General features: G+C 45.2%; 1 protein-coding gene across 5 annotated transcripts in view; it reads right to left on the bottom strand.

Annotated features, from left to right (window-relative positions):
* Positions 1-19,051, bottom strand: part of hps4 (HPS4 biogenesis of lysosomal organelles complex 3 subunit 2) — a 91,603-nt gene that overhangs the window by 21,919 nt on the left and 50,633 nt on the right. For all 5 annotated transcript variants that reach the window (XM_059987860.1, XM_059987859.1, XM_059987861.1 and 2 more), the window contains 3 exons: positions 9,818-9,917; positions 8,829-9,591; positions 7,876-8,005 (listed from right to left, as the gene is read on the bottom strand). In XM_059987860.1, coding sequence (XP_059843843.1) covers positions 7,876-8,005; positions 8,829-9,591; positions 9,818-9,917 — 993 coding nt within the window. The remainder of the gene's footprint in view (positions 1-7,875; positions 8,006-8,828; positions 9,592-9,817; positions 9,918-19,051) is intronic.

The following is a 19,051-nucleotide window of genomic DNA, read 5'->3' as shown; positions in this document are numbered from 1 at the left end:
GAGCGCTGGGGACACCTGCTGGTTCCTTTCTAGATTGCACATGTCCTCGGTGCCTTTTCCAACTCGAGTTCAACGACAAGTGACTCTGTACAACATTTGTGCTGTTTGTGATCAAGTGTTCATCCTAAGGGATAGGATGTTTCCCACACAAACAAGCAGCCCTCAGGCAACTATCAACTCTAGGACTAGAACCTAAAGAGCTACACACACAGAATCCTGGAGGAGCTCAGCAGGTCAGGCGTCATATATGAAGGGGAATAAACAGTCAATGTTTTGGGCCGAGACCCTTCATCAGGATTGAAAAGGTGGTGCGTGCAAATGCAACAGCCTCTCAGGAGCCAACTAAAGGTATTTTTTCCTTTGAAAATTTGTTTTTTACAATCCAAAGACAATTCTACTCCAAGAACTTCAAGTACTACAGGGCTACTCCATCAGTGAGCTGCTTGTGGATTGGAGTAGCTGAACTGGTGTTGGCGGTGGAGCCGGACAAGGTGTCAAAGAGGTTGGCCGAGATGTTGGAGAAGGAGCCGACTGAGGCGTCAAAGGGGCTGGCCAGGAAGTTGGAGAAGGAACCGGCCGATCTTCAAGTTCAAGTTGCTTTTATTGTCATTTCAACCATAAACTGCTGGTACAGAACACAGTAAAAACGAAACAACATTCCTCCAGGACCCTGGTGCTACATGAAACAACACTAGACTCTGTGAGCCAGCACGAGGTTACACTAGACTACTTAAAACAACATAAAAACTGCACTAGATTACAGTGAGTATTGAGGAGTCTGATGGCTTGGGGGAAGAAACTGTTGCACAGTCTGATCGTGAGAGCCCAAATGCTTCGGTACCTTTTGCCAGATAGCAGGAGGGAGAAGAGTTTGTGTGAGGGACCAGACAGGATTGTTGTGTGATGTGTCAGAGGGACCAGCCAGGATGCTGGAGAAAGAGCTGAATGATGTATTGGAGGGGCTGGATGAAGTGTTGGAGCAGCTGGCTGATGTTTGGAGAAGGAACCAGCCAGGATGTTGGAGAAGGAACTGGCTGATGTGTTGAGGGGACCAGCCAGGATGTTGGAGTTAAGAACTCGATGGGATATCAGAGGAGCCCGCCGGGATGTTGGAACAACTGGTTTGGGTACAAAACAGCTAATCTGGCTGCAGACCGTGTTACTGCTTGCTACTTGGAAACATTTAAGTAGGCACACAACTGTGGGAGATTGTCTCAGATGTTTCACTTGTGATTGCAAGACTCTGTTGGACAGTAACAATGGAAATTCCCTCAGGCCTGTTATTCTTGTCTGGCAGAGGGACAATCGACAATGGAGCTGTGTAACCTTGTAGCAAAGACTAGGCCTTGGCTGTGTACAATGTCCTGTGTATGTTACTCAAAATGGCTTCTTTGGTTTGTTACGAGTAGGAATGCTTCTTTGTCTGATAAGTGTTTCTCTCGCCATGGTTTCACTTTAAAATGGCTGATATGGTAATTGTATTCATTTGTTAATCAATGGGGAATGTTATTGTGTCTTGTGAGGCTGGGAACTTGGGGGAGGGGTTTTCGTGGGTTTTTGGTGTGAGGGGAGTCGGGAGGAAGACGCCGAGGAAGGTGGATGTGCGCTGGACTGCTCGTAAGACAACCGGGTGGTCCCAGGTGCGACGGCGTAGTGGTCGGATGGGTCGTTGGTTCGTTGATTGAGCTCCTACGATGTGCACTACACTGACTGAACTTTGATAAGTTGGCGACTTTTGTTTTTTTGTTCCTTGTATATATATATTGTATTGCCTAATCCTTCTTTAGTTAACGTTAGTAAACTCTTTAAAGTGTATTTCATAATGGTATTTGGTGTGAAGTTGATACTGTGGGTGGCGCGAGGCATAAACTCGATTCTCACAGCACCTGCGTGTACGGGAGTTGGGGTTGGTGTGTGGCTGGATCTCCTTTTCCCCTAGACATATACCAGCCTTTTGGGTAAGTGTTACAGTTGATAGATTCTTGATTAGTCAGGGCATGAAGGGAAATGGAGAGAAGTCAGGAGGTTGGGGCTGAGAGGAAAATTGGATCAGCCATGATGAAATGGCGGAGAAGACTTGATGGGCCAAATAGCCTAATTCTGCTCCTATATCTTTTGGTCTTATGGTCTAAGCTTCGGGCTTGCTTGCTGCTACAGACCAGGTGAGAGCATTATAGTGTAGCGTCCGTGGTGGGCTAGGGCTGGGCTCGCCCGTTGGTGTTGCCCTCCCTGGTCCAGCGGTGCAACAACAAGCTGGATTGTGTGCATCTGCACACTGCTGGGAGACATAGAAACATAGAAAACCTACAGCACAATACAGGCTCTTCAGCCCACAAAGTTGTGCCGAACATGTGCCTACTTTAGAAATCACTAGGCTTACCTATAGCTCTCTATTTTTCTAAGCTCCATGTACCTATCTAAAAGTCTCTTAGAAGACCCTATTGTTTCCACCTCCACCACCGTTACCGGCATCCCATTCCACACACTCACCACTCTCTGAGTAAAAAAACTTACCCCGACATCTCGCCTGTACCTACTCCCAAGCACCTTAAACCTGTGCCCTCTTGTGGCAACCATTTCAGCCCTGGGAAAAAGCCTCCGACTATCCACATGATCAATGCCTCTCATCATCTTGTACACTTCTATCAGGTCACCTCTCATCCTCCTCCTCTCCAAGGAGAAAAGGTCGAGTTCACTCAACCTATTCTGATAAGGCCTGCTCCCCAATCCAGGCAACATCCCTATAAATCTCCTCCGCACCTTTTCTATGGCTTCCACATCCTTCCTGTAGTGAAATGACCAGAACTGAGCACAGTACTCCAAGTGGGGTCTGACCAGGGTCCTATATAGCTGCAACATTACCTCTCGGCTCCTAAATTCAATTCCACGATTGATGAAGGCCAATACACCGTACGCCTTCTTAACCACAGAGTCAACCTGCACAGCTGCTTTGAACGTCCTATGCACTCACACTCCAAGATCCCTCTGATCCTCCACACTGCTAAGAGTCTTATCATTAATACTATATTCTGCCATCATATTTGACCTACCAAAGTGAAACATTTCACAGTTATCTGGGTTGAACTCCATCTGCCACTTCCCAGCCTAGATTTGCATCCTATTAATGTCCCGCTGTAACCTCTGACAGTCCTCAACAACCCTAACCTTTGTGTCATCAGCAAACTTACGAACCCATCCCTCCACTTCCTCATCCAGGTCATTTATAAAAATCACGAACAGTAAGGGTCCCAGGACAGATCCCTGAGGCACTCCACTGGTGACTAACCTCCATTCAGAATATGACCCGTCAACAACCACTCTTTGCCTTCTGTGGGCAAGCCAGTTCTGGATCCACAAAGCAATGTCCCCTTGGACCCCATGCCTCATTAATTTCTCAATAAGCATGGAACACCTTATCAAATGCCTTGCTGAAATCCATATACACCACATCTACTGCTCTTCCTTCATCAAGGTGTTTAGTCACATCCTCAAAAAATTCAATCAGGCTCGTAAGGCACGACCTGCCCTTTACAAAGCCATGCCGACTACTCCTAATCATATTAAACCTCTCCAAATGTTTATAAATCCTGCCTCTCAGGATCTTCTACATCAACTTACCAACCACTGAAGTAAGATTCATAATTTCCTGGGCTACTCCCTTTCTAGAATAAAGGAACATCAGCAACCCTCCAAACCTCAGGAATCTCTCCCGTCCCCATTGATGATGCAAAGATCATTGCCAGAGGCTCAGCAATCTCCTCCCTCACCTCCAACAATAGCCTGGGGTACATTTTGTCCGGTCTCGGCAACTTATCCAACTTGATGCTTTCCAAAAGCTCCAACATATCCTCTTTCTTAATATCTACATGCTCAAGCTTTTCACTCTGCTGCAAGTCATCACTACAATCACTAAGATCCTTTTCCAAAGTGAATACTGAAGTGAAGCATTCATTAAGTACCTGTTATTTCCTCCGGTTCCATACACACTTTCTCACTGCCACATTTGATAGGTCCTATTCTTTCACGTCTTATCCTCTTGTTCTTCACATACTTGTACACACCTAACAAACTCCACCCCATCTAAACCCCTTGCTCTAGGGAGATGCCAATTGATATTTGGAAAATTAAAATCTCCCATCACAACAACTCTTTTATTATTATACCTTTCCAGGATCTGTTTCCCAATCTACTCCTCGATATCCTTGTTACTATTAGGTGGCCTATAAAAAAACACCCAGTAAAGTTATTGACCCCTTTCTGTTCCTAACCTCCACCCACAGAGACTCTGTAGACAATCCCTCCATGATGTCTACCTTTTCTGCAGCTGTGACACTATCTCTGATCAACAGTGCCACGCCCCCACCTCTTTTGCCTCCTTCCCTGTCCTTCCTAAAACATCTAAAACCTGGCACTTGAAGTAAGCAATCCTGTCTCTGAGCCATCCAAGTTTCTGTAATGGCCACCACATCATATCTCCAAGTACTGATCCATGCTCTAAGCTAATCTGCTTTGTTCACAACACTCCTAGCTTTGAAATAGACAAATCTCAAACTATCAGTCTGAGCATATCCCTTCTCTATCACCTGCCTATCCTCCCTCTCACACTGTCTACAAGCTTTCTCTATTTGTGAGCCAATTTTCTCTTCCCCAGACTCTTCAGTTCAGTTCCCACCTCCCAACAATTCTAGTTTAAACTCTCCCCAGGAGCCTTAGCAAACCTCCCTGCCAGAATATTGGTCCCCCCGGGATTCAAGTGCAATCCGTCCTTTTTGTACAGGTCACACCTGCCATAAAAGAAGTCCCAATGATCCAGAAATCTGAATCCCTGCCCCCTACTCTAATCCCTCAGACACGCATTTATCCTCCACCTCATCCTATTCCTATTCTCACTGTTGCGTGGCACAGGCAGTAATCCCAAGATTACTACCTTTGTGGTCCTGCTTCTCAACTTCCTTCCTAACTCTCTGTAGACTTTTTGCAGGACCTCTTCTCTCTTCCCACCTATGTCATTGGTACCAATATGTACCACAACCTCTGCCTGTTCTCCCTCCCACTGTAGGATATCTTGGACGCGATCTGAAACATCCCGGACTCTGGCACTGGGAGGCAAACTACCATAGAAGTTTCTTTCCTGCGTACACAGAATCACCTGTCTGACCCCCTAACTATAGAGTGTCTGGTCACTACTTCTTTCCTCTTCCCTTCCCTACCCTTCTGAGCCAGAGCCAGAATCTGTGCCAGAGGCATGGCCACTGCCGCTTCCCCAAGTAGGCTGTCGTTTCCCCCCAACCAAAAGTACTCGAACAGGAGTACTTACTATCAAGGGGTACAGCCACAGCGGTACTCTCCAGTACCTGACTGTTTCCCTTCCACCCCCCCCCCCCCGACTGTGACCCACTTGTCTGTCTCCCAAGGCCCTGGTGTGACCACCTGCCTATAATTCCTCTCTATCTCCTCCTCACTTTCCCTAGCCAGACGAAGGGCATTCAGCTACATCTCCAGTTCCCTAACATGGTCCCTCAGGAGATGCAGCTCAATACACTTGGTGCAGATATGGCCATCCGGAAGGCTGGGAGACTCCAGGACCTCCCACATCTGACACCGAGCACAGAAAACTGGCCTCACACACATACTTCCTACCTCGCCTCGTCCTGTTACCGCCTAAGCCTGTTGAGCCAAAGCCCTATCACTCTTCTGTCTCTCACTTCACTGCCTGCTGGATATGGCTGCCTTCTTTTTAAACCTTTCGCGCTCTACTGGCTGACGTCACACGCCTATGCAGTTTCGTCTCTCTTTAACCCGAGTAGTAAAAAAAACTCCCTTTGCTCCGAAAAATCAGCGGTTCATTCGCAGCCGCCTTGCTCCAAAGACTGTACCATTGATTGCTGGACATTGTCAGTCAGGGTCTTGAATTATAAATGTGTTCTTTTTTGAGTGAAAATGCTTCTTTGCTTGCTGTTTTGAATTATGTTACTTGCTACTTTTGAATATTTGCTTGCTATTCTGAATGTTTTTGCACCTTGGCCCCACAGGAACACTGTCTCATTCAGCTGTACTTATGTACAGTTTGAATGATAATGAAACTTGACTTCATTTGAAGTGCTAAAGGTGGGTGAAGTGAGGATGTGGAAGGTGATAGGTGGAAGATGTAAAGGAAGAAAAAGAAACCTAACCTGCTGATTTCTCTTGTTTTTAAATTCTTTTCTGATTGAAGCATGAATATCTCAGCATTGGAGTTTCATACCAATTGAACTATGCAAAATGTAACAGCGGAATTTCCACTTTACCAAACATTGTTACTGGAGAATGGACACATTGTGATAATGGTGCAAGAGGAGAGCTTCTCCATGGTTACCCAGAACTAGTTCCAGTTGACCCATGTGCAGCTTTCATAGAAACACAGAAAACCTACAGCACAATACAGGCTCTTCGGCCCACAAAGTTGTGCCGAACACGTGCTTACCTTAGAAATTACTAGGCTTACCTGTAGCCCTCTATTTTTCTAAGCTCCATGTACCTATCTAAAAGTCTCTTAGAAGACCCTATTGTTTCCGCCTCCACCACCATTACCGGCAGCCCATTCCATGCACTCACCACTCTCTGAGTAAAAAATTTACCCCTGACATCTCCCCTGTACCTACTCCCCAGCACCTTAAGCCTGTGCCCTCTTGTGGCAACCATTTCAGCCCTGGGAAAAAGCCTCTGACTATCCACATGATCAATGCCTCTCATCATCTTGTACACCTCTGTTAGGTTACCTCTCATCCTCCTTCTCTCCAAGGAGAAAGGCTGAGTTCACTCAACCTATTCTCAAAAGACATGCTGCCCAATCCAGGCAACATCCTTGTAAATCTCCTCTGCACCCTTTCTATGGCTTCCACATCCTTCCTGTAGTGAGGCGACCAGAACTGAGCACAGTACTCCAAGTGGGGTCTGACCAGGGTCCTATATAGCTGCAACATTACCTCTTGGCTCCTAAATTCAATTCCATGATTGATGAAGGCCAATACACCATACGCCTTCTTAACCACAGTCAACCTGCGCAGCTGCTTTGAACGTCCCATGCACTCGGACCCCGAAATTCCTCTGATCCTCCACACTGCCAAGAGTCTTACCATTAATACTATATTCTGCCATCATATTTGACCAACCAAAATGAACCACTTCACACTTATCTGGGTTGAACTCAATCTGCCACTTCTCAGCCCAGTTTTGCATCCTATCAATGTCCCACTGTAACCTCTGACAGCCCTCCACACTATCCACAACACCTCCAACCTTTGTGTCATCAGCAAACTTACTAACCTATCCCTCCACTTCCTCATCCAGGTCACTTATAAAAATCACGAAGAGTAAGGGTCTCAGAACAGATCCCTGAGGTACTTCACTGGTGACCAACCTCCATGCAGAATATGACCTGTCTGCAATCACTCTTTGCCTTCTGTGGACAAGTCATTTCTGGATCCACAAAGCAATGTCCCCTTGGATCCCATGTCTCCTTACTTTCTCAATAAGCCTTGCATAGGGTACCTTATCAAATGCTTGCTGCAATCCCTATACACTGCATCTACTGCTCTTCCTTCATCAATGTGTTTAGTCACATCCTCAAAAAATTCAATCAGGTTCGTAAGGCATGATCTGCCCTTGACAAAGCCATGCTGACTACTCCTAATCATATTATACTCCTCTAAATATTCATAAATCCAGCCTCTCAGGATCTTCTCCATCAACTTACCAACCACTGAGTTAAGACTCATTGGTCTATAATTTCATGTATATGAGAATGAACATGTGAACACACACAGACCCACACAACTATATATTGACCCGTGAATGAACACACACACACAAACACACAAAAAACCATATACTGACCTGTGAGTATATGTTGAATGCAGTCGTAATGAGCAAAGTTAAAGCCAAGTAAGTTGCAGGTATTCCTACTGAGTAAAGTCTCACTTAGGTGCACCTCTAAACCGTTTAAGGAGGCCAGGGAACTGTGGTACTGTAGAAGAAGTGAAAGTGGTTAGAAATACAGAATATAATCAGCAGGCTCTATGTAAATTCAGGAGATACTGGCTCAACCCAGAGATACTAGTGTACCTGAAATATGGAGACTCGCTCATGAATACTGAGATACTGTTGGAGAGACTAACAGAGGGAATGGTGAGATTGATCTTTAAAGGTTGGCATAACTTCGAAGGCTGAAGGGCCTGTACTTTACCATTGTGCTTGTGTTCCAAGAACACTGCATTTGATATCGTGTGCTATTCAGGAATTGGGGCAATGGCTGCAGGCAAAGTTGCCAGTGGAATGGTTTGATTTCTACATTTGGATAAATACATGGATCAGAGGGAATGAAAGGCAGAATACATAACAGGAGGAAGTCTGCAGATAATGGAAATCCAGAGCAACACACAGAAGATGCTGGAGGAAATCAGCAGGTCAGGCAGTGTCTATGGAATAGAGTAAATAGTCGATGTTTGACTGATACCGAGCCTCCTTCGGAACTGAGAAGGAAGGGGGAGATGCCAGAATAAAAAAGCAGGGGTAGGGGAAAGAGGCCATCTAGCTAGAAGGTGATAGCTGAAGCCAGGTGAATGGGAAAGGTCAAAGGCTGGAGAGGAAAGAATCTGATAGGAGAGCAGAGTAGACCGAAGGAGAAAGGGAAGGAGGAAGGGATTCAAGGGGAAGTAATAGGCAGGTGAGATGAAGTAAAAGGTCAGAGTGAGAAATGGGGGAAAGGGAATTTGTCTACCAGGAAAAATTGATAGTCATGCCATCAGGTTGGAGGCTACCCAGATGTTAGGCATGAGTTAGTTACTTACAACATCTTCAATAGCTCTGTGATTGACTTGAAATCCTTCTTCAGCCAGAAGGGACATTACCAACCCTTTCACTGTGTGAACATACAGACTCAATTTCACCAAGTTCCCGTGGTCTGTGAGTTCATGGTTCAAGGATGCATTCTCCTTAACATCTGCACCATCTGCTTTGTACCCTGCAGGAGTGTCTCCATCTGTGGCACCATCGGTCTGCTGAGTATTAATGGGTAGAGAGGTCTGATGTTGCTGTGAGGGCAATTGATGATCATCAGTAGATGTGACAGGAGCCTCCTTCTGCTCTTCCCCACGAATGTTTTCAGAATGAGATGCAAGGCGTGCAGTTGCAGTATCATTCCTATTATCTAATCTGTCCTCTATCAGTTCCATGTAGAGATCAACAAAGTGCAAGGAGTCTCCCTCAGAATGCTCTTCATCTAACTGTAGTGACGACCAAGAGTGTCCAGGGGAGGAAAGCAATGAGGCTTTGCTCTGTGGCTGAGAATTTGCACTCCCTAAAGAACTGCAGTCAAAGTCTATTGGATGAGATTGCCTGATATGTTTTCCTTGATAATTCTGGGCTGGGTCCACAGAGCCTGATGGTGTGCTACTGTCTTTGGAGCTTGGATATGAGGTCTCAAACTCTGTGTAGTTTCCACACTCCACCTCACTCAGTTCCTCGGGGTCTGGACAGTCTGACAGTGTTCTGGAGGGCAGTGGTTTCTGAGTCCTTTCCTCGAATAAACATGGCTTTGGGCTCTTGGATGATCTGCACAATGATCAGAAAAATGCACACACACACACAGAGTTATTTATTTATCTATCCAGATTTATCTTGTATTGTTTTGTAATGCTGCTGCAAGAAAGCTTTTCATTACACGGTGCATACGCACATTGTGCATTTGACAATAAACTCAACTTTGACATCTGGATTTGCATGCTGATTGTGAACAGGGCTCTACAATGAACCACACCCAGTCCCCTCCATAACTCACCCATAAACCCATTCAATCGAATACTGCCGCAGAGCAGCAAATTCCTCTTCAGTAACAAATACAGTCAAAATGGTCACATCCTGAGGTAACGGGACATCATCTGTAAACGAGAGAGGTGAAGTCTCTGAGGAGTGGCTCTGCCCGTAATATTGTTAGAAAGAGTGTCCTAGCACTCAACAGCAATGTATCTCCAGGTTGGGCTTGGAGAGTAACATGCAAGTACTGTGCAACAGCTGCCCTTGTCCTTCTAGCTGGCAGCAGTCAACAGTTTGTACCTGTGAGTGAAATGTGTGGGTGCATGAAAAGGAGCCAAGGAGCTTGTTGTTTTTGTTGCTGTCTGTGTGGTTCTGCTGAACATTGTGGACACGCTATGCTGGTGCTGGAATGGGTGGAGACACTTGTGGTGACGTTGTCCATAGCACGTCCTTGGACTGTGTCCACAACACATTTCACTGGATGTTTTGATGCCCATGTGAATCTGAATCAGGATCAGAGTTTGAGGAATCCTGGTGAATTACAACAATGCATCCTGTCGCTTGTACAAACTTCTGTGAATGTACGTTGGTGTTGGAGTATGTATTCTCAACACCATGATCTGTTTTATCCTACACTAAACACATGAAAGACAAACCTGGTTCGTTCTGTTTACGTTTGAAACTAGTTCTCGGCAGACTGTGACCAAGAAAATATGGAAAATCATGGTAATGAAAATGGGTAACAACTTCCAGTGAAACCAGAGCAATTTTCTACAGGAATTTTGTACTGACAGTGCATCTGTGGCTGTTATTACTCCACTGATTCTACAGCACCTTAATTAGAACCAAATTTGTTAACAGGAAAGAACATATACAAGGATGTTGCCAGGACTCGAGGACTCCAGTTATAGGGAAAGTTGAATAGGTTAGTATTTTATTTCCTGGAACGTAGGAGATTTGATAGAGGTATACAAAATTATGAGGGGTTTAGATGGGGTAAATGCAAGCAGGCCTTTTCCACCGAGGTTGGGTGGGACTACAACTGGAGGTCATGGGTTAAGGGTGAAAAGTGAAATGTTTAAGGGGAACAAGAGGGGGAGCTTCTTCACTCAGAGGGTGATGAGAGTGTGGAATGAGCTGCCAGTGTATGTAGTGGATGTGGGTTCAACTTCAACATTTAAGAGAAGTTTGGATAGGAACATGGATGGTAGGGATAAGGTAGGGTCCCAGTGCTGGTAGATGGGATAGGCAGTTTAAATGGTTTTAGCATGGCCTAGATGGGCTGAAGGGCCTGTTTCTGCTTTAGTGATCTATGACTCTAATAAGTCTGTACAGAAATGTTTCAATCATATGAAACTCTGATGATATGCTGATGAGTGTGCAGGGAGAATATGAGGAATATATTAAAAGTCACCAATTAATTACCATCAACAAATCACCTGTAGTACCACAGGAAACAACACACTGGACCACTGTTACACCACCATCAAGAGTGTTTACCGTGCTATTCCATGCCCTCACTTCGGAAAGTCTGATCACTTGGCTGTACTTCTACTCCCTGAAACTGAAGACTGCAGCACCAGATATGAGGACCAAGAAGATATGGACAAGGGAGGCCCAGGAGCGCCTACAGGACTGTTTTGAATCGGTGGGCTGGACTGTATTCAGAAATTCACCTTTGAATCTGGACGAGTATGCCTCAGTTGTGGCTGACTTCATTTAAACCTGTGTGGATGAATGTGTGCCTATGAAAACTTGCTGTACATTCCCAAACCAAAAGCCATTGATGAGCCAGGAGGTTCGTTGTATGGTGCGGGCTACAGCTGTGGCATTTAAGTCTAGTGACCCAAATCTGTACCAGAAAACCAGGTAAGGCTTGTAGAGGGCTATCTCAAGAGTAAAGAAACAATTCGGAGTGAGCTTAGAGGTGAAATTGGATGCACGTCAACGCTGGCAGAGTTTGCAGGACATTACTTACTACAAAGCAAAACCCAACCAAATGAATGGCAGTGATGCTTCACTACCAGACGAGCTCCATGCCTTCTATGCCCACTTTGAAAGGGAGAATATAACTACAGCTGTGAAGATCCCTGCTGCACCTGGTGACCCCGTGATCTCTGACTCGGAGGCCGATGTCAGATTGTCAGGGTGAACCCTTACAAGGCGGAAGGCCCTGATGGAGTACCCGGTAAGGCTCTCAAAACCTGTGCCAACCAATTGGCGGGAGTATTCAAGGACATCTCAACCTCTCACTGCAACGGGCAGAAGATTCCAACTTCTTCAAGAAGGCAACAATTATACCAGTGCCGGACAACAGTGTGAGCTGTCTTAATGATTATCATCCAGTTATAGCACTCACATCTACGGTAATAAATTGCTTTGAGAGGTTGGTCATGACTAGACTGAACTCCTGCCTCAGCAAGGACCTGGACTCACTGCAATTTGCCTTTCACCACAATAGGTCAATGGCAGACGCAATCTCAATGGCTCTTCAGAATCAGAATCAGGTTTATTATCACTGGCATGTGACATGAAATTGTTAACTTAGCAACAGCAGTTCAATGCAATACATAATCTTGCAGAGAAAATAATAATAACAAATAAACAAACAAGAAAATCAATTACATATATTGAATAGATTTAAAAAAGTGTAAAAACAGGAATACTGTATATTTAAAAAAGTAAGGTAGTGTCCAAAGATTCAATGTCCATTTAGGAATTGGATGGCAGAGGGGAAGAAGCAGATCCTGAATCAGTGAGTGTGTGCCTTCAGGTTTCTGTACCTCCTACCTGATGGTAACAGTGAGAAAAGGGCATGTCCTGTGTGCTGGTCCTTAATAATGGGCATTGCCTTTCTGAGACACCGCCTCCTTAAGATTTCCTGGGTACTTTGTAGGCTAGTACAGAGTTCGGCCCTGTAGCTCAGAACGGTAGGGAAAGGAAGAGGAAGGCAGTAATAATAGGGGACTCGGTAGTTAGGGGGTCAGATAGGTGATTCTGTGGACACAATCGGGAGACCTGGATGGTAGTTTGCCTCCCTGGTGCCAGGGTCCGGGATGTTCCTGATCGCGTCCAAGATATCCTGAAGTGGGAGGGTGATGAGCCAGAGGTCTTGGTACATATAGGTGCCAATGACATAGGTAGAAAAAGGGAAGAGGTCCTGAAAGGAGAATATAGGGAGTTAGGAAGGCAGTTGAGAAGGACCACAAAGGTAGTAATCTCAGGATTACTGCCTGTGCCACGCGACAGTGAGAGTAGGAATGGAATGAGGTGGAGGATATATGTGTGGCTGAGGGATTGGAGCAAGGGGAGGGGATTCAAGTTTCTGGATCATTGAGACCTCTTTTGGGGCAGGTGTGATCTGTACAAAAAGGACGGGTTACACTTGAATACTAGGAGGACCAATATCCTGGTGGGAAGGTTTAAAAGAGCTGTTAGGGAGGGTTTAAACTAATTTGGCAGGGGGATGGGAACCAGAATGATGGAGCAGAGGAGAGGGAAAACAGAAATAGATCTAAGGTAGTGAGCAGTAAGGATGTCAGGAAGGACAGGCAGGTGATGGAGCAAATTTTCAGCCATTGGGATGAGGTGCAGTGCAATAAAGTGCAATCAAAGCAAAAAGTACCAAATACTGGACTTAAGGTGTTATACTTAAATGCACACAGCATAAAGAATAAGGTGGATGATCTTGTTGTACAGTTACAGATTGGCAGGTATGATATTGTGGCCATCACAGAGACGTGGCTAAAGGATGCAGGTCTCTGGGAGCTGAACGTCCAAGGATACACGGTGTATCAGAAGTATAGGCAGGTAGGCAGAGGGGGTGGCATGGCTTTAATGGTAAGAAATGATATTAAATCATTAGAAAGAGTTGACATAGGGTCAGAAGGTACAGAATCTTTAAGGGTTGAGCTAAAAAATTGCAGGGGTAAAAGGACCCTGATGGCAGTTATATACAGGACTCCAAACAGCTGCAGTGATGTGGACTACAAATTACAACAGGAAATAGAAAAGGCTTGCCAGAAGGGCAATATTCCAATATTATGATAATTGTGGGGATTTTAACATGCAAGTGGATTGGGAAAATCAGGTCGGCACTGGATCTCAAGTGAGAGAATTTGTAGAATGTCTACGAGATTGCTTTTTAGAACAGCTTGTTGTTGAGCCCACTAGGTATTGGCTGTACTGGATTGGGTATTGTGTAATGAACCAGAGGATTTAGAGAGATGGAAGTGAAGGAACCCTTAGGAGGCAGTGATCACAACATGATTGAGTTCACTGTGAAATTTGAGAAAGAAAAGCCGAAATCCGATGTGTTGGTATTTCAGTGGAGTAAGGAAAATTACAGTGGCATGAAAGAGGAACTGGCGAAGGTTGACTGGAAAGGGACACTAGCGGGAAGGACAGTAGCAGAGCAGCAGTGGCTGGAGTTTATGCGAGAAGTGAGGAAGGTGCAAAACAGATATATTCCAAAGAAGAAGAAATTTTCGAATGGAAAAAGGATGTAACCATGGCTGACAAGAGAAGTCAAAGCCAAAGTAAAAGCAAAGCAGAGGGCATACAAGGAAGCAAAAATTAGTGGGAAGACAGAGGATTGGGAAGTTTTTAAAAGCTTACAAAAGGAAACTAAGGACATCATTAAGAGGGAAAAGATGAACTATGAAAGGAAGCTAGCAAATAATATCAAAGAGGATACTAAAAGCTTTTTCAAGTATATAAAGAGTAAAAGACAGGTGAGAGTAGATATAGGACCGATAGAAAATGATGCTGGAGAAATTGTAATGGGAGATAAGGAGATGGCAGAGGAACTGAACGAGTATTTTTCATCAGTCTTCACTGAGGAAGACATCAGCAATATACTGGACATTCAAGGATGCCAGGGAAGAGAAATATGTGCAGTCACAATTACGACAGAGAAAGTACTCAGGAAGCTGAATAGTCTAAGGGTAGATAAGTCTCCTGGACCAGATGGAATGCACCCTCGTGTTCTGAAGGAAGTAGCAGTGGAGATTGCGGAGGCATTAGCAATGATCTTTCGAAAGTCAATAGATTCTGACCTGGTTCCGGAGGACTGGAAGATTGCAAATGTCACTCCACTATTTAAGAAGGGGGCAAGGAAGCAAGAAGGAAATTATAGACCTGTTAGCTTAACATCGGTGGTTGGGAAGTTGTTGGAGTCAACTGTCAAGGATGAGGTTACGGAGTACCTGGAGGTATATGACAAGATAGGCAGAATTCAGCATGGTTTCCTTAAAGAAAAATCCTGCCTGACAAACCTAGTGCAATTTTTTTGGGAAATTACAAGTAGGCTAGACAAGGGAGATGCAGTGGATGTTGTGTATTTGGATTTTCAGAAGGCTTTTGACAAGGTGCCGTACATGAGGCTGCTAAACAAGATAAGAGCCCATGGAATTACGGGAAAGTTACATATGTGGATAGAGCATTGGTTAATTGGCAGGAAACAGAGAGTGAGAATAAAGGGATCCCATTCTGGTTGGCTGTCGTTTACCAGTGGTGTTCCACAGGGGTCCATGTTGGGGCCACTTCTTTTTATGTTGTATATCAACGATTTGGATTATGGAATAGATGGCTTTGTGGCTAAGTTTGCTGATGATACAAAGATAGGTGGAGGGGCCGGTAGTGCAGAGGAAACAAAGAGTCTGCAGAGAGACTTGGATAGATTGGGGGAATGGCAAAGAAGTAGCAAATGAATTACAATGTCGGGAAGTGTATGGTCATGCACTTTAGTAGAAGAAATAAACGGGCAGACTATTATTTAAATGGGGAGAGAATTCAAAGTTCTGAGATGCAACGGGACTTGGGAGTCCTTGTGCAGGATACCCTTAAGGTTAAACTCCAGGTTGAGTCGGTGGTGAAAAAGGCAAATGCAATGTTGGCATTCATTTATAGAGGAATAGAGTATAGGAGCAGGGATATGATGTTGAGGCTCTATAAGGCACTGTTAAGACCTCACTTGGAATACTGTGTGCAGTTTTGGGCTCCTTATTTAAGAAAGGACGTGCTGACATTGGAGAGGGTTCAGAGAAGATTCACTAGAATGATTCCGGGAATGAGAGGATTAACGTATGAGGAACGTTTGACCGCTTTTGGACTGTACTCCTTGGAGTTTAGAAGAATGAGGGGGGATCTCATAGAAACATTCTGAATGTTGAAAGGCATGGACAGAGTGGATGTGGCAAAGTTGTTTCCCATGGTGGGGGAGTCTAGTACGAGAGGACATGACTTGAGGATTGCAGGGCACCCATTCAGAACAGAGATATGAAAATTTTTTTAGCCAGAGGGTGGTGAATCTGTGGAATTTGTTGCCACGGGCGGCAGTGGAGGCCAAGTCATTGGGTGTACTTAAGGTAGAGATTGATAGGTATCTAAGTAGCCAGGGCATCAAAGGTTATGGTGAGAAGGCGGGGGAATGAGACTAAAGGGGAGATTGGATCAGCTCATGATGAAATGGCGGAGCAGACTCGATGGGCCAAATGGCCGACTTCTGCTCCTTTGTCTTATGGTCTTAGTACCCAAGATGGAACTGATTTACAACCTTCTGCAGCTTCTTTTGGTCCTGTGTAGTAGCCCCTCCATACCAGACAGTGATGCAGCCTGTCAGAATGCTCTCCATGGTACAACTATAGAACTTTTTGAGTGTATTTGCTGACATGCCAAATCTCTTCAAACTCCTAATAAAGTATAGCCACTATCTTGCCTTCTTCACACAGCCATTAGATCACCTGGACAATACAAACACCAATGCTGTTCATTGACTATAGATCAGCGTTTAACAACATCATTCCTACAGTCCTGATTGCTAACCTATAGAACCTGGGCCCCTGTACCTCGCTGTGCAATTGGATCCTTGACTTCCTAACCGGAAGAATACAATCTCTATGGATTGGTGAAAACATCTCCTCCTTGCTGACGATCAACACTGGTGCACCTCAGGGGTGTGTGCTTAGCTCACTGCTCTACTATCTATACACATGACTATGTAGCAAGGCATACCGCAAACATCATCTATTAATTTGCTGGTAGAATCTCAGGTGGTGACGAGAGACGGCACAGGAGCCAGATATTCCAGCTAGTTGAGTAGTGTCACAGCAACAACCTGGCAGTCAACATCAGAAAAACAAAAAGAGCTGATTGTGGACTTTGTAAGACAAAGGAACACATACCAATCCTCTTGAGAAGGGGCGGTCATCTCTTCGGCAATCTGAACAGGGCACGACTGCGCAAGCGCATGAAAGTCAGCCCGTGAGGCAATGGGAGAATTTAAAAAGCGAGCAGATTAACGGAGCGGGCGACGGAATAGTGGGAAACAGAGTAGGAAGGCTTTGGCTCGAGAGGCTGAGGGCGAGCTTGCTCCCAGTGAGGTAAGGCCGGGTAAGCTCCTTTAATAACTCTAATTAACTTAGGAGTAGGTAATGGAGGCAGCAGTTAGGGCAGTCAAGTGCTCTGTTTGCAGTATGTGGGAAGTCAGGGCGAGCACAATTCTCCCTGACGACTACACTTGCAAAAGGTTCATCCAGCTGCAGCTCCTGACAAACCATGTTAAGGAACTGGAGCTGGAGCTGGATGAACTTCGGATCATTCGTGAGGCAGAGGCAGAAATAGACAGGAGTTACAGGGAGGTAACCACCCCTAAGGGTCAGGAGACAGATAGTTGGGTGACTGCCAGGAGAGGGGAGGGGAATAGACAGAATGAGCAGAGCACCCCTATGGCCGTTCCCATCAACAATAAGTATACTGTTTTGGATACTGTTGGTGGGGTCGACCTACCAGGGACAAATTGCAGTGGTTGTGTCTCTGGCACCGAGACTGGACCCTCAGCTCAGAAGGGAAGGAGGGAAAAGAGGAGAGTGATAGGGGATTCAATAGTTAGGGGGACAGATAGGAGGTTCTGTGGAAGAGATCGAGAATCCTGGATGGTCTGTTGCCTCCCTGGTGCCAGGGTCGCGATATCTCGGATCGAGTCCTCAGTATTCTCAAGAGGGAGGGTGAGCAGCCGGATGTCGTGGTCCATATAGGGACGAATGACATGGGTAGGAAGAGTGAGGAGATCCTGAACGGTGAGTTTAGGGAGTTAGGCGCCAAGTTAAAGGTCAGGATCTCAGGATAGCAATCTCAGAATTGCTACCAGTGCCACGTGCAGGTGGGTTCAGAAATAGTAAGATAGTGCAGATCAACACATGGCTGAAGACATGGTGCAGGAAGGAGGGCTTCAGATTTATAGATAATTGGGCAGTTTTCCAGGGAAGGTGGGACCTGTTCCAGCGGGACGGTTTCCATCTGAACTGGAGGGGGACAAATATCCTTGCAGGTAGGTTTGCTAGTGAGACTCCAGTGGAACCAGAGTGTAGAACAGATGTATGGGAGAAGGAAGAAAAAGAAAATAATAAAGTTGTTTGCACCGTTAGTGATAAACAGAGAGTAAGAGGTGGAGAATTTCTTAAATGCATCTATTTTAATGCTAGGAGCATTGTAAGAAAGGTGGATGAGCTGAGATTGATACCTGGAAATATGATGTTGTAGCTATTAGTGAAATGTAGTTGCAGGAGGGGTGTGATTGGCAACTAAATATCCTTGGATTTCGTTGCTTCAGGTGTGATAGAATTGGAGGTACAAGAGGGGGAGGTGTTGCATGGCTTGTCAGAGAAAATATTACAGAGGTGCTCTGGCAGAATAGATTAGAGGGCTCGTCTACTGAGGCTATTTGGATGGAATTGAGGAATGGGAAAGGTGTAGTAACACATAGGAGTGTATTATAGACCACCTAATGGGGAATGAGAATCGGAGGACCAAATTTGTAAGGAAATTGCAGATATCTGTAATAAGCACAGGGTTGTGATTGTGGGAGATTTTAATTTTCCACACATCGACTGGGAAGCCCAGTCTGTAAAGGGGCTGGATGGTTTGGAGTTTGTAAAATGTGTGCAGGAGTTTTTTGCAGCAATATATAGAGGTACCAACTAGAGAAGGGGCAGTGTTGGATCTCCTGTTAGGGAATGAGATAGGTCAAGTGACGGATGTATCTGTTGGGGAGCACTTCAGGTCCAGTGATCACAATGCCATTAGTTTCAATCTAATTATGGAGAAGGATAGGACTGGACCCAGGGTTGAGATTTTTGATTGGAGAAAGGCTAACTTTGAGGAGATGCGAAAGAATTTAGAAGGAGTGGATTGGGACAGTTTGTTTTATGGGAAGGATGGAATAGAGAAATGGAAGTTAGTTAAAGGTGAAATTTTGAGG

This window comes from Hypanus sabinus, chromosome 13 (genome assembly GCF_030144855.1).
Source record: "Hypanus sabinus isolate sHypSab1 chromosome 13, sHypSab1.hap1, whole genome shotgun sequence".
Taxonomy (NCBI): domain Eukaryota; kingdom Metazoa; phylum Chordata; class Chondrichthyes; order Myliobatiformes; family Dasyatidae; genus Hypanus; species Hypanus sabinus.
This window is presented reverse-complemented; position numbering and strand designations above follow the sequence as displayed.